General features: G+C 42.2%; 1 protein-coding gene across 2 annotated transcripts in view; it reads left to right on the top strand.

Annotated features, from left to right (window-relative positions):
- The window catches only part of MRPL3 (mitochondrial ribosomal protein L3), a 104,859-nt gene extending 90,088 nt beyond the window's left edge, over positions 1–14,771 (top strand). For both annotated transcript variants that reach the window (XR_011314001.1, XM_069730082.1), the window contains exon 10: positions 14,324–14,771. Coding sequence is in view for 1 of the 2 variants with exons in the window: in XM_069730082.1 (XP_069586183.1) it covers positions 14,324–14,473 (150 nt within the window). In the remaining variant the exon portion in view is untranslated. The remainder of the gene's footprint in view (positions 1–14,323) is intronic.
- The last annotated feature ends 1,503 nt before the right edge of the window (positions 14,772–16,274 follow it).

Raw genomic sequence — 16,274 nt, 5'->3', positions numbered from 1 at the left:
TCTGGTGACTGGTTTCCTTTAACCCCTCTCTGACCTTAGACGCACTATCCCGTCGAGATGACCTGGGCCTATCTGACCCTCGACTGGATAGTACATCATAGCGATCGGCCGCGTGTCAGCTGACTATCGCAGCTGACATCCGGCACTATGTGCCAGGAGCGGTCACAGACCGCCCCCGGCATGCTGCGATGAAACATGATCGCAGTGTTCCGGTGGTATAGGGAAACATCGCGCAGGGAGGGTGCTCCCTGCGTGCTTCCCTGAGACCCTCAGAGCAACGCGATGCGGTCTCTTACCTCCTCCCTGCAGCAGGCCCGGATCCAAAATGGCCACGGCATCCGGGTCCTGCAGGGAGGTGGCTTCACAGCACCTGCTTAGAGCAGGCGCCGGGAAGCCTCCTTGAGTGCACGTCAGATTGCTGATCTGACACAGTGCACAGCAAAGTGTCAGATCAGCGATCTTACACTATAACATTATGCCCCCCCTGGGGCAATGTTATAGTGTAAAAAAAAAATATTCACATGTGTAAAAAAAAAAATAAAAAGTTTCCCCCAAAAAATTATATATATTGTTCCTATAAATAAATTTCTTTATCTAAATAAAAAAAACAATAAAAGCACATATATTTAGTATCGCCGCGTCCGTAATGACCCGACCTATAAAACTATCCCACTAGTTAACCCCTTCAGTGAACACTGTAAAAAAAAAGAGGCAAAAAACGCTTTATTATCATACCGCCAAACAAAAAGTGGAATAACACGCGATCAAAAAGATGGACATAAATAACCATGGTACCGCTGAAACCGTCATCTTGTCCCGCATAAAAATGAGCCGCAATACAGCATCATCAGCGAAAAAATAAAAAAGTTATAGTCCTCAGAATAAAGCAATGCAAAAATAATTTTTTCTATAACATAGTTTTTATCATATAAAAACGCCAAAACATAAAAAAATGATATAAATGAGGTATCGCTGTAATCGTACTGACCCGAAGAATAAAACTGCTTTATCAATTTTACCAAACACGGAACGGTATAAACGCCTCCCCCAAAGAAATTCATGAATAGCTGGTTTTTGGTCATTCTGCCTCACGGAATAAAAAGCGATCAAAAAATGTCACGTGCCCGAAAATGTTACCAATAAAAACGTCAACTCGTCCCGCAAAAAACAAGACCTCACATGACTCTGTGGACTAAAATATGGAAAAATTATAGCTCTCAAAGTGTGGTAACGCAAAAAATATTTTTTGCAATCTAAAGCGTCTTTCAGTGTGTGACGGCTGCCAATCATAAAAATCCGGTAAAAAACCCGCTATAAAAGTAAATCAAACCCCCCTTCATCACCCCCTTAGTTAGGGAAAAATTTTTATTTATTTCCATTTTCCCGCTAGGGTTAGGGCTAGGGTTAAGGCTACAGTTAGGGTTGGGGCTAAAGTTAGGGTTTGGATTACATTTATGGTTGGGATTAGGGTTAGGGGTGTGGTTAGGGTTACCGTTGGGATTAGGGTTAGGGATGTGTTTGGATTAGGGTTTCAGTTATAATTGGGGGGTTTCCACTGTTTAGGTACATCAGGGGCTCTCCAAACGCAACATGGCGTCCGATCTCAATTCCAGCCAATTCTGCATTGAAAAAGTAAAATAGTGGTTCCCCCCCCCACATATGGGGTATCACCGTACTCAGGACAAATTGGACAACAACTTTTGGGGTCCAATTTCTCCTGTCACCCTTGAGAAAATACAAAACTGGGGGCTAAAAAATAATTTCTGCGGAAAAAAAAAAGGATTTTTTATTTTCATGGCTCTGCGTTATAAACTGTAGTGAAACACTTGGGGGTTCAAAGCTCTCACAACACATCTAGATGAGTTCCTTAGGGGGTCTACTTTCCAAAATAGTTTCACTTGTGGGGGGTTTCAATGTTTAGGCACATCAGTGACACTCTAAACGCAACATGGCGTCCCATCTCAATTCCAGTCAATTTTGCATTGAAAGTCAAATGGCGCTCCTTCCTTTCCGAGCTCTGCCATGCGCCCAAACAGTGCTTTACCCCCACATATGGGGTATCGGCGTACTCTGGACAAATTGTACAACAAATTTTGGGGTCCATTTTCTCCTGTTACCCTTGGTAAAATAAAACAAATTGGAGCTGAAGTAAATGTTTTGTGAAAAAAAGTTAAATGTTAATTTTTATTTAAACATTCCAAAAATTCCTGTGAAATTGCACAACACATTTTGGTGTTCATTTTCTCTTTTTACACTTGTGAAAATAAAAAAATTGGTTCTGAAGTAAAATGTTTGCGAAAAAAAGTTAAATGTTCATTTTTTTTCCTTCCACATTGTTTCAGTTGCTGTGAAGCACGACAAGGGTTAATAAACTTCTTGAATGTGGTTTTGAGCACCTTGAGGAGTGCAGTTTTTAGAATGGTGTCACACTTGGGTATTTTCTATCATATAGACCCCTCAAAGTGACTTCAAATGAGATGTGGTCCCTAAAAAAAGATGGTGTTGTAAAAATGAGAAATTGCTGGTCAACTTTTAACCCTTATAACTCCCTAACAAAAAATTTTGGTTCCAAAATTGTGCTGATGTAAAGTAGACATGTGGGAAATGTTACTTATTAAGTATTTTGTGTGACATATCTCTGTGATTTACCGTATATACTCGAGTATAAGCCGAGATTTTCAGCCCAAATTTTTGGGCTGAAAGTGCCCCTCTCGGCTTATACTCGAGTCACGGTGTGTGGCAGGGTCGGCGGGTGAGGGGGAGAGAGGATTGTCGCATACTCACCTAGTCTCAGCGGTCCTGACGCTCCCCCTGCCTGTCACACTGTCTTTGGGTGCCGCAGCTCTTCCCCTGTACAGCAGTCACGTGGGACCGCTCATTAAAGTTATGAATATGGACTCCACTCCCATAGGGGTTGAGGCGCATATTCATTCCTCTAATGAGCAGTGCCAGTGACCGCTGACAGAGGAAGAGCTGCAGCACCCGAAGACAGTATGACAGGCAGGGGGGGGCGTCAGGACCGCCGGGACAAGGTGAGTATTTTATATTCACCTGTCCACGTTCCACCCGCCGGGCGCCACTCCGTCTTCGCGTCCTCTTGCACTGACTGTTTAGGTCAGAGGGCGCGATGACGTACTAGTGTGCGCCGCCCTCTGCCTGAACAGTCAGTGCGGAGAGACGCCGAGACGGGACGCTGAGGAGCTGCAAGCAAGAGAGGCGAGTATGTGTTTTGTTGTTTTTTTATTGCAGCAGCAGCTTTATATATGGCACAGATTTATGTGGAGCATCTATGGGGCAATAATCAACGGTGCAGAGCATATATGGCACAGCTTTATAAGGAGCATCTATGGGGCAATAATGAACGGTGCAGAGCATATATGGCACAGCTTTATAAGGAGCATCTATGGGGCAATAATGAGCGGTGCAGAGCATATATGGCACAGCTTTATAAGGAGCATCTATGGGGCCATAATCAACGGTGCAGAGCATATATGGCACAGCTTTATAAGGAGCATCTATGGGGCCATAATGAACGGTGCAGAGCATTATATATGGCACAGCTTTATAAGGATCATCTATGGGGCCATACTGAATGGTGTAGAGCATATATGGCACAGCTTTATAAGGAGCATCTATGGGGCCATAACGAACGGTGCAGAGCATATATGGCACAGCTTTATAAGGAGCATCTATGGGGCCATAATGAACGGTGCAGAGCATTATATATGGCACAGCTTTATAAGGAGCATCTTTGGGGCTATAATGAACGGTGCAGAGCATATATGGCACAGCTTTATAAGGAGCATCTATGGGGCCATAATGAACGGTGCAGAGCATTACATATGGCACAGCTTTACAAGGAGCATCTATGGGGCCATAATGAACGGTGAAGAGCATTATATATGGCACAGCTGTATAAGGAGCATCTATGGGGCCATAATGAATGGTGCAGAGCATATATGGCACAGCTTTATAAGGAGCATCTATGGGGCCATAATGAATGGTGCAGAGCATATACGGCACAGCTTTATAAGGAGCATCTATGGGGCCATAATGAACGGTGCAGAGCATTATATATGGGGCACAGCATTATATGGAGCATCTATGGGGCAATAATGCATGGTGCAGAGCATTATATATGGCACAGCTTTATAAGGAGCATCTTTGGGGCTATAATGAACGGTGCAGAGCATATATGGCACAGCTTTATAAGGAGCATCTATGGGGCCATAATGAACGGTGCAGAGCATTACATATGGCACAGCTTTACAAGGAGCATCTATGGGGCCATAATGAACGGTGAAGAGCATTATATATGGCACAGCTTTATAAGGAGCATCTATGGGGCCATAATGAATGGTGCAGAGCATATATGGCACAGCTTTATAAGGAGCATCTATGGGGCCATAATGAATGGTGCAGAGCATATATGGCACAGCTTTATAAGGAGCATCTATGGGGCCATAATGAACGGTGCAGAGCATTATATATGGGGCACAGCATTATATGGAGCATCTATGGGGCAATAATGAATGGTGCAGAGCATTATATATGGCACAGCTTTATAAGGAGCATCTATGGGGCCATACTGAGCGGTGCAGAGCATATATGGCACAGCTTTATAAGGAGCATCTATGGGGCTATAATGAATGGTGCAGAGCATTGTATATGGGGCACAGCTTTATATGGAGCATCTATGGGGCCATAATGAACGGTGCAGAGCATTCTATATGGCACAGCTATATATGGATCATCTATGGGGCAATAATGGTATGGAGCATTATATATGGCACAGCTTTATATGGAACCTCCTTTGGGGCAATAATGAACGGTATGGAGCATCTATTTTTATTTTTGAAATTCACCCGTAGCTGCTGCATTTTCCACCCTAGGCTTATACTCGAGTCATTAAGTTTTCCCAGTATTTTGTGGCAAAATTAGGGGGTCGACTTATACTTGGTTCAGCTTATACTCGAGTATATACGGTAATTGCATAAAAATTCAAGGTTGGAAAATTGTGACATTTTCACAAAATTTCTGTTTGTTTTTTTTCACAAATAAACGCAGGTAATATCAAAGAAATTTTACCACTATCATGAAGTACAATATATCACGAGAAAAGTCAGAATCAGTGGGATCCGTTGAAGCGTTCCAGAGTTATAGCCTCATAATGTGACAGTGGTCAGAATTGTAAAAATTGGCCTGGTCATTAACGTGCAAACCACCCTTGGGGGTAAAGGGGTTAAAATCTTACTTTTCAAGGGGTGAACACATTTGTGCTGAGCACTGGGTGTGAACGTGCACATATACAGTACAGACCAAAAGTTTGGACACACCTAATTTAAAGATTTTTCTGTATTTTCATGACTATGAAAACTATACATTCACACTGAAGGCATTGAAACTATGAAAACTGATATTATGTCTTCTAGGTTCTTCAAAGTAGCCACCTTTTACTTTGATGACTGCTTTGCACACTCTTAGCATTCTCTTGATGAGCTTCTAGAGGTAGTCACCGGGAATGGTTTTCACTTCACAGGTGTGCCCTGTCAGGTTTAATAAGTGGGATTTCTTGCCTTATATGGGGTTGGGACCATCAGTTGGGTTGTGCAGAAGTCTGGTGGATACACAGCAGATAGTCCTACTGAATAGACCATTAGAATTTGTTATGGCAAGAAAAAAGCAGCTAAGTAAAGAAAAACGAGTGGCCATCATTACTTTAAGAAATGAAGGTTAGTCAGTCCAAAAAATTGGGAAAACTTTGAGAGTGTCCCCAAGTGCAGTGGCAAAAACCATCAAGCGCTACAAAGAAACTGGCTCACATGAGGACCGCCCCAGGAAAGGAAGACCAAGAGTCACCTCTGCTTCTGAGGATAAGTTTATCCGAGTCACCAGCCTCAGAAATCGCAGGGTAACAGCAGCTCAGATTAGAGACCAGGTCAATGCTATACAGAGTTCTAGCAACAGACACATCTCTACAACAACTGTTAAGAGGAGACTTTGTGCAGCAGTCCTTCATGGTAAAATAGCTGCTAGGAAACCATTGCTAAGGACAGGCAACAGGAAGAAGAGACTTGTTTGGGCTAAATAACACAAGGAATGGACATTAGACCAGTAAAAATCTGTGCTTTGGTCTGATGACTCCAAATTTGAGATCTTTGGTTCCAACCACCGTGTCTTTGTGCGACGCAGAAAAGGTGAATGGATGGACTCTACATGCCTGGTTCCCACCGTGACGCATGGAGGAGGAGGTGTGATGGTGTGGGGGTGCTTTGCTGTTGACACTGTTGGGGATTTATTCAAAATTGAAGGCATACTGAACCAGCATGGCTAGCACAGCATCTTGCAGCGGCATGCTATTCCATCCGATTTGTGTTTAGTTGGACCATCATTTATTTTTCAATAGGACAATGACCCCAAACACACCTCCAGGCTGTGTAAGGGCTATTTGACCAAGAAGGAGAGTGATGGGTGCTACACCAGATGACCTGGCCTCCACAGTCACCAGACCTGAACCCAATCGAGATGGTTTGGGGTGAGCTGGACCGCAGAGTGAAGGCAAAAGGGCCAACAAGTGCTAAGCATCTCTAGGAACTCCTTCAAGATTGTTGGAAGACCATTCCCGGTGACTACCTCTTGAAGCTCATCAAGAGAATGCCAAGAGTGTGCAAAGCAGTCATCAAAGCAAAAGGTGGCTACTTTGAAGAACCTAGAATATAAGACATAATTTCAGTTGTGTCACACTTTAAGTATATAATTTTGCATGTGTTAATTCATAGTTTTGATGCCTTCGGTGTGAATGTACAATTTTCATAGTCATGAAAATACAGAAAAATCTTTAAATGAGGTGTGTCCAAACTTTTGGTCTGTTTTGTATATCTGTATGCAAATTGTCTCTTCAGAGAGGAAGAGGACTTTCACTGTAGTGCCACCTATAGGAAGTAGCATTCCTAGTCAGTATCTACCCTTTTAATAATCCTTGTTACATGACTTAGGATAAAAGCCAAAACCAGAATATATATACCGTACATTCAGTTATGCAGCTTTATAGACTTTTGTAGATTTCTTGCCTTACACTCTGCTTAGCACAGTCTTTTTAATGGCATTAGGTTCTATAGTATTAAATCTATGAGGAACTATTACTAAAGTTTCCATGCAGAGTGGGGAAAAAAAATTCTGTAGTAGCTACAAACATAAAAGTTTGTGACAGACGTGAATACAGTAGATGTCAGATTGCACAAGCTGTTCTCTGGCAGCTGGGGAAAGTGGCTTCCCTTTGCTGTCACATTCTGAACAGTTTTTGCATGAAGGCTGCTTTGAGACCTAAAACAGGTGGTTGCTTGAGATTTTAGAGAAGATGTTGCATTTGTGTATATTTTTTATTTTGTGAAAAATTTAGATCATTCTTTAACTGCCATTTCTCTGCTTAATTTCAGGGGTTCTATATACCCCACTTACGAAATACAAAGCAATATTATTAATTGACTGTGGCCCATGGCTGTATCCTGAACACCTTTTACATACTGGATTGCACATCGCTTTAGATGTAAGGCCACGTGCACACGTTGCGGAAAGTGTTGCAGATTTTTCCGGACTGACTTTGGTAAATCCACTGGTAAACCGCACTGCGGATTTCCTGCGGAATTACCCTGGATTTACAGCAATTTTTGTGCGGATTCCACCTGCGGATTTACACCTGCTGTTTCCTATTATGGAGCAGGTGTAAACCGCTGCGGAATCCGCACATAGAATTGACATGCTGCGGAATAAACAACGCTACGTTTCTGCGCATTTTTTTTCCGCAGCATGTGCACTGCGGATTTTGTTTTCCATAGGTTTACATGGTACTGTAACCTCAGGAAAACTGCTGCGGATCCACAGCAAAATCCACAACGTGTGCACATATCCTAAGGGTATGGACCTTGAGTTGCAGTCTAGATCTGCAACTATTCTATAGGCTTCGGTAAGAGTTGATGTCCTCTTTCTTACTCTGGAGGCAACCATAAGGCCAGGAAATGCTCCCTGAGATAATGGAATGTGGTCAAGCATGCACACTGCCGTTCCATTCAAAATCTATGCGACTGACTGTAAAGGCTGAGTGCTATACTGCATTCGAACATACTTTAGGATTAGTGGTGAGACCCAACAATGGGAGACCAGTGATCAGTAACATACAGTTTGCAGAATGCCAACCACCAGAGTCATAGACCGCCTACCAGGAAATTAGTGACACGGATACATGCTATTTAGAATATGACTTTATTAGATTGAAAAAAATGGTAACAACATAATAATTTTCATGTGCATATGTTGGAAAAGTAAAAACAGTAATAATAGGTGACATATATTTATATATACAAAATGTTCACCCTATATAACAACCAAAATTGGCAAGGTGGGCACCATATAAATGAGAATGAATCTCAGGGCTCCTAAAAAACCTCATATAAAGTACTGAGTAAAAAAATGAAAAAAATATAAAAATATATAATAAAGGTGGAAAGATATAAAATATGGGGTTAAAATATATTACCCAACGGATAAGCCATAGGCTATTTGCTAGTGCAAGATGTGCAAAGTGCAATATGCAAAGGAACGAGAAAGTGCTATGTGCTAATGATACAAAGTACTGTAATAGAGGGTTAAATAGGAGAAATGCCAATACCTTAATGGTGCCACCGATCCAAACTATGCGCACCCCGACGCGCGTTTCGGATTTCCAAATCCTTCGTCGTTCTAAACATACAGTTTGGCAAATATTAATAATTATGGTAATCCTAATTGACCTAAAACGGGAATGGTTTATTCTGATTTCATGCCAGACATTGAGGAAAAACACGCATATGTGTCTCTTTATATAGTGCATGTAAACTTCTGGCATCAACTGTATCATCCATCCTCAGGCTAGGTGACGAGTTGTGATTTTAGGACAACCTCTTAACCCCTTAGCGACCGCCGATACGCCTTTTAACGGAGGCCGCTAAGGGTACTTAAACCACAGCGCCGTTAATTAACGGCGCTGTGGAAAAAGTGAATAGCGCCCCCCAGAGGCCGATTTTCTCCGGGGTCTCGGCTGCCGGGGGTAGCCGAGACCCCAGAGAACATGATTCGGGGGGTTTTTAACCCACCCCGCATTTGCGATCGCCGGTAATTAACCGTTTACCGGCGATCCCAAAAAAAAACGCGATCTCTTTTTAATTTCTCTGTCCTCCGATGTGATCGCACATCGGAGGACAGAGAAAAGGGGTCCCAGGTGGCCCCCCAATACTTACCTATCTCCCCCGATGCTCCTCGTGTCTCCCGGTGGGCGCCGCCATCTTCAAAATGGCGGGCGCAGTGCGCCCGCCAGCCGGCCCCGGGAGAGTCTTTGGGGTCTCGGCTGCCGGGGGTAACCGAGACCCCAAAGAGCATGATCGGGGTCGGTTTTACCGACCCCTGTTTTGCGATCGCCGGTAATTAACTTTTTACCGGCGACCGCAAAAAAAAAAAAAAAAGTAAAGTGTAATTCTCTGTCCTCTGATGTGATCGCACATCAGAGGACAGAGAAATAGGGGGATTCGGGGACCCTACAATACTCACCTGTGTCCCGGGATCCTCTTGCTGCTCCTCCTGGCCGCCGGCAGAAGAAAATGGCGGGCGCATGCGCAGTGCGCCCGCCATCTGTCTCCATCTGCCGGCCGGCAGGAGAACAGCAGTTGGGGCCAAAATTAGGGGTAGGGGTAGGGCTAGGGTTAGGGCTAGGGTTGGGGCTAAATTTAGGGTTAGGGCTAAATTTAGGGTTAGACTTCTTTCACACTTACGTCGGTACGGGGCCGTCGCAATGCGTCGGCCCGACATACCGACGCATGTTGTGAAAATTGTGCACAACGTGGGCAGCAGCTGTAGTTTTTCAACGCATCCGCTGCCCAATCTATGTCCTGGGGAGGAGGGGGCGGAGTTACGGCCACGCATGCGCGGTCAGAAATGGCGGATGCGACGTACAAAAAAACGTTTCATTGAACGTTTTTTTGTGCCGACGGTCCGCCAAAACACAACTGATCCAGTGCACGACGGACGTGACGTGTGGCCATCCGTCACGATCCGTCGGCAATACAAGTCTATGGGCAAAAAACGCATCCTGCGGGCACATTTGCAGGATCCGTTTCTTGTCCAAAACGACGGATTGCGACGGAATGCCAAACGACGCAAGTGTGAAAGTAGCCTTAGGGTTGGGGCTAAAGTTAGGGCTAGGGTTGGGGCTAAAGTTAGGGTTAGAGCTGGGATTAGGGTTAGGGTTTGGATTAGGGTTGGTGTTAGGGTTGGCATTAGGGTTACGCTTGGGATTAGGGTTAGGTTTGGGATTAGGGTTAAGGTTAGGGTTGTGATTAGGGGTGTATTGGGATTAGGGTTAGGTTTGAGGTTAGGGTTGAGATTAGGATTAGGGGTGTGTTGGATTTAGGGTTTTGATTAGGGTTATGGTTAGGGTTGACATTAGGGTTGTTTTGGGGTAAGGGTTGTGATTATGGTTAGGGTTAGTGATTAGGATTATGGATCAGGTTGGGATTAGGGTTAGGGGTGTGTTGGGGTTAGGGTTGGAGCTAGAATTGGGGGGTTTCCACTGTTTAGGTACATCAGGGGGTCTCCAAACACGACAGCCAATTTTGCGCTCAAAAAGTCAAATGGTGCTCCCTCTCTTCTGAGCTCTGCCGTGCGCCCAAACAGTGGTTTACCCCCACATATGGGGCATCAGCGTACTCAGGATAAATTGGACAACAACTTCTGGGGTCCAATTTCTCTTGTTACCCTTGTGAAAATAAAAACTTGGGGGCTACAATATCTTTTTTGTGAAAAAAAAAAAAATATTTTTTATTTTCACGACTCTGCATTCTAAACTTCTGTGAAGCACTTGGGCATTCAAAGTTCTTACCACACATCTAGATAAGTTCCTTGGGGGGTCTAGTTTCCAAAATGGGGTCACTTGTGGGGGGTTACTACAGTTTAGGTACATCAGGGGCTCTGCAATCACAACATAATGCCCACAGACCATTCTATCAAAGTCTGCATTCCAAAAAGGCGCTCCTTCCCTTCCGAGCTCTGCCGTGCGCCCAAACAGTGGTTTACCCCCACATATGGGGTACCAGCATACTCAGGACAAATTGGACAACAACTTTTGGGGTCCAATTTCTCTTGTTACCCTTGTGAAAATAAAAACTTGAGGGCTACAAAATCTTTTTTGTGGAAAAAAAAATTTTTTTTTATTTTCACGGCTCTGCATTATAAACTTCTGTGAAGCACTTGAGCATTCAAGGTTCTCACCACACATCTAGATAAGTTCCATGGGGGGTCTAGTTTCCAAAATGGGGTCACTTGTGGGGGATTTCTACTGTTTAGGCACATCAGGGGCTCTCCAAACGCGACATGGCGTCCGATCTCAATTCCAGCCAATTCTACATTGAAAAAGTAAAACGGCACTCTTTCTCTTCCAAGCTCTGCGGTGCGCCCAAACAGTGGTTTACCCCCACATATTGGGTATCGACGTACTCAGGAGAAATTGCACAACAACTTTAGTGGTCTAATTTCTCCTGTTACCCTTGTGAAAATAAAAATTTGTGGGCAAAAAGATCATTTTTGCAGAAAAAATGCAGTTGTTTTTTTTTCACGGCTCTATGTTATAAACTTCTGTGAAGCACATGGGGGTTCAAAGTGCTCGCCACACATCTAGATAAGTTCCTTAAGGGGTCTAGTTTCCAAAATGGTGTCACTTGTGGGGGGTTTCCACTGTTTAGGCACATCAGGGGCTCTCTAAACGTGACATGGCGTCCGATCTCAATTCCAGCCAATTCTGCATTGAAAAAGTCAAACGGCGCTCCTTCACTTCTAAGTTCTGCGGTGCGCCCAAAAAGTGGTTTACCCCCACATATGGGGTATTGGCGTATTCAGGAGAAATTGCATAACTAAATTTATGGTTACATTTCTGTTTTTACACTTGTGAAAATAAAAAAAATGGTTCTGAATTAAGATGTTTGCAAAAAAAAGGTAAATGTTCATTTTTTCCTTCCACATTGTTTTAATTCCTGTGAAGCACGTAAAGGGTTAATAAACTTCTTGAATGTGGTTTTGAGAACCTTGAAGGGTGTAGTTTTTATAATGGTGTCACACTTCATTATTTTCTATCATATAGACCCCTCAAAATTACTTCAAATGTGATGTGGTCCCCAAAAAAAAATGGTGTTGTAAAAATGAGAAATTGCTGGTCAACTTTTAACCCTTTTGTTTCCAAAATTGTGCTGATGTAAAGTAGACATGTGGGAAATGTTATTTATTAACTATTTTTCGTGACATATCTCTCTGATTTAAGGGCATAAAAATACAAAGTTTGAAAATTTTAAAAATTTTCGCCATATTTCCGTTTTTTTTCATAAATAATCGCAAGTAATATCGAAGAAATGTTACCACTAACATGAAGTACAATATGTCACGAAAAAACAATCTCAGAATCAGCGTGATCCGTTGAAGCGTTCCAGAGTTATAACCTCATAAAGTGACAGTGGTCAGAATTGCAAAAATTGGCCCGGTCATTAAGTACCAAATTGGCTCTGTCACTAAGGGGTTAAACAATATACACACACACACACACACACACACACACACACACACACACACACACCCAAGACTCCTAGAAGATCTATCACACACACACACACACACACGACTCCTAGAAGATCCACACACGCACACACACCCAAGACTCCTAGAAGATCTATCGTGTTTGAGATGAAATGATGCCTTTTATCAAATGCATATCATCAATCAGTTGATTTCTCTTAGTATTGCAGCAAGGCAGGTTTTAGTTTCAACTTACTAGAGTGAGCTCAAAAACCTGTGAGATTTTCTTCTGAGATGTTTCAACTGTGAAAGGTGGATCTAAATGGTAAATAGAACCTTGTATCTAGAACTACAATAGACTGTAATTTTTGTTAAGTTTTAGTTCATTGAATAAAATGGAGAATGAATTAACCTATAACCTATTAGATTCAAATTTACTTAACACTGAATACTGTCATATATTAGGCATGTAATAAGCTGTCCCTGTGTATTCTGCAGACCACCTTAAGGAAGAGGACATAGTTAATCTGAGCTTTCCACAGTATATACTGTATAGAGCATCAGCAAGCAGACTACACAAACTTTACCTACCCTTCTGTTCTACTCCTCCTGCTTATCAATATTATACAGCGATCCATCATACATTTCACAATGGTTATATGTGTAAGAGACTCCTGCATTTGTATGCTGCATTATCTCCGTCTACTCTCATACCATGCTGTCTCCCAGCTGAGAAGCAGTGAGTCTCACACAGCTATGAAAATATTCAGTGGAGAGCCCCGACATGAGCCGACTTCCCTCTCCCCTTAAAAGGCAAAGTTTTCATCACTAAATTAATGAGAAAATGTTCTGTTTTTTTTAATTCTATAGATTTGAGAAATGTTTTTATTTTGTCTTCATTTATTTTTAGCTTTCCCGGGACGTGTCCGTGCTTACGGTTAATGTTTTAACCAAGTTTTCTCGTTTTATGTAAATAGAAATTAATTGGTGTATAAATAGCTCTATGTACGACAAAGTCCAAGGCACCACCAAAATGAATTGCTCAAAGCTTTAGTTCATCGCAGAGAAGCATAAAACTTTTCATTCTTTTAGATGATATCTAGTTTTACATTTTTTATTTTATACAATTTCTCGCTCACTGCACAAAATAAGATATGCTTTATTGTAAGATTGTTATAAAATCTACAATGGATGAAAAAAATAGATACGAGAAGTTCAAGAGACAACACAAATAAGCATCTGAAATTACCCAAGGGAATGGACCCAAAACGATAGCGCTTTAGAGTAAACTAAAGAAATTCTGAGCCTGAGAAAATGCGCATAGCAGAGTTTAGGCATACATACAACCCAGATTCAAGCATCTTTGAGTAAACCAGTTTTTCTCTCTAGTCACAGAGACGTAGCCTTGAATAAATATCAGGTAGGTAGAGTGTGTCTAAAGATAAAGGGTACATATATTACAAAGAAAACTTGAAATACTGAATTTATTACATGCTGTAGAGTTCTATGTTTTGAGTGAATGTTTGGAGTACATTATATTGTTAGATTAAAACAGGACAGACATGGGAGTTTTGAAGTGGCCGCACATATAGGGTTCTTTCAATTCTGTTATAAAAAAATGCCAAGTAAGCACGCTTGTCAGGTTTTGAATTCCCATAGAAGTAAATGGAGAGAAATATGCATGCACAACCACCTCTGCGTATCTATATACATATATTTTTATCCTTATGTTTTCTAGGTCACAGACACAAAACTTGCTGTGAAACAAAAAGGCTTTGATAATCTTCCATTCCCTACGTATTTTGCTGATGGTGATGAAGAGCTGCCAGAAGACCTTTACCACGAAGATGTATTCCAGTTCAATGAGCCCTCTGTCAACTACTCTTAGCATATCTGACATCTTTATTAACGGGCGTTGTCATCAGATCACCGTGCTCGTGCTTCTGTAATTTCTGAAGGGCAGAAGTTTCGAACAGGATTCACTTCCTGCTGCTGCCACTTCTGTTTTTGAAGGACAGGTTTTATCATAAGCAGCTCTTCAGGTTGGTTCTGTAATTACAAACTGTGCACAGTGGATTTTTATGGATCTAGTGGCTACTTAAAAGCTAACGATTTATATGTACCATCGCTCTATTGCTCTCCCTAGAGGAAAATAGATAAGGAAATAAAGAATAGTTGGTAATGTTTGCGTTTTGTTCATCAGAAGACTACATGGTATATTTACATGGGATTGGGTTTACAGTACATGTCAAAATATCTCCAATCCTTGGAAGCACATGCAATGGTCTCTGCAGGGCAAATGTTAAATTATGTCAACCATTACGATAAATGGCCATCCATGTAATCAGTTCATCAGGAGCTGTGTGCTAGAACTATTCTGGTTCATAGAAGACCAAATTGAGGCCCAGCATTTGTGATGTCTTTGTGCCCAAAGAGATATGGACAATGTTTGTTGTTTTTTTTTTGTTTTTTTTAAATTTTAATGGGGAAACCCATTTAAGCCCTATCTTCTCCAAGTTAGATATATCTGGTGTGGGTCTAGGTGCGTGGAATGAACACTGGGGAGAGGAAAAGGAACCACTTATATAGAATGCACACCACCAGTATGAATATAAAAAGGAAAAAACTTTGACAACAATAGTTAAACCGTGCTAAAAACAGTGAAATCAGAAACCCACTTTCACCCTGCTTCTGTACAAGTCAACAAATACAGTGGGGCAAAAAAGTATTTAGTCAGTCAGCAATAGTGCAAGTTCCACCACTTAAAAAGATGAGAGGCGTCTGTAATTTACATCATAGGTAGACCTCAACTATGGGAGACAAACTGAGAAAAAAAAATCCAGAAAATCACATTGTCTGTTTTTTTTAACATTTTTTTTGCATATTATGGTGGAAAATAAGTATTTGGTCAGAAACAAACAATCAAGATTTCTGGCTCTCACAGACCTGTAACTTCTTCTTTAAGAGTCTCCTCTTTCCTCCACTCATTACCTGTAGTAATGGCACCTGTTTAAACTTGTTATCAGTATAAAAAGACACCTGTGCACACCCTCAAACAGTCTGACTCCAAACTCCACTATGGTGAAGACCAAAGAGCTGTCAAAGGACACCAGAAACAAAATTGTAGCCCTGCACCAGGCTGGGAAGACTGAATCTGCAATAGCCAACCAGCTTGGAGTGAAGAAATCAACAGTGGGAGCAATAATTAGAAAATGGAAGACATACAAGACCACTGATAATCTCCCTCGATCTGTGGCTCCACGCAAAATCCCACCCCGTGGGGTCAGAATGATCACAAGAACGGTGAGCAAAAATCCCAGAACCACGCGGGGGTACATAGTGAATGAACTGCAGAGAGCTGGGACCAATGTAACAAGGCCTACCATAAGTAACACACTACGCCACCATGGACTCAGATCTTGCAGTGCCAGACGTGTCCCACTGCTTAAGCCAGTACATGTGTGGGCCCGTCTGAAGTTTGCTAGAGAGCATTTGGATGATCCAGAGGAGTTTTGGGAGAATGTCCTATGGTCTGATGAAACCAAACTGGAACTGTTTGGTAGAAACACAACTTGTCGTGTTTGGAGGAAAACGAATACTTAGTTGCATCCATCAAACACCATACCTACTGTAAAGCATGGTGGTGGAAACATCATGCTTTGGGGCTGTTTCTCTGCAAAGGGGCCAGG

This window comes from Ranitomeya imitator, chromosome 6 (genome assembly GCF_032444005.1).
Source record: "Ranitomeya imitator isolate aRanImi1 chromosome 6, aRanImi1.pri, whole genome shotgun sequence".
Lineage (NCBI taxonomy): Eukaryota > Metazoa > Chordata > Amphibia > Anura > Dendrobatidae > Ranitomeya > Ranitomeya imitator.
This window is presented reverse-complemented; position numbering and strand designations above follow the sequence as displayed.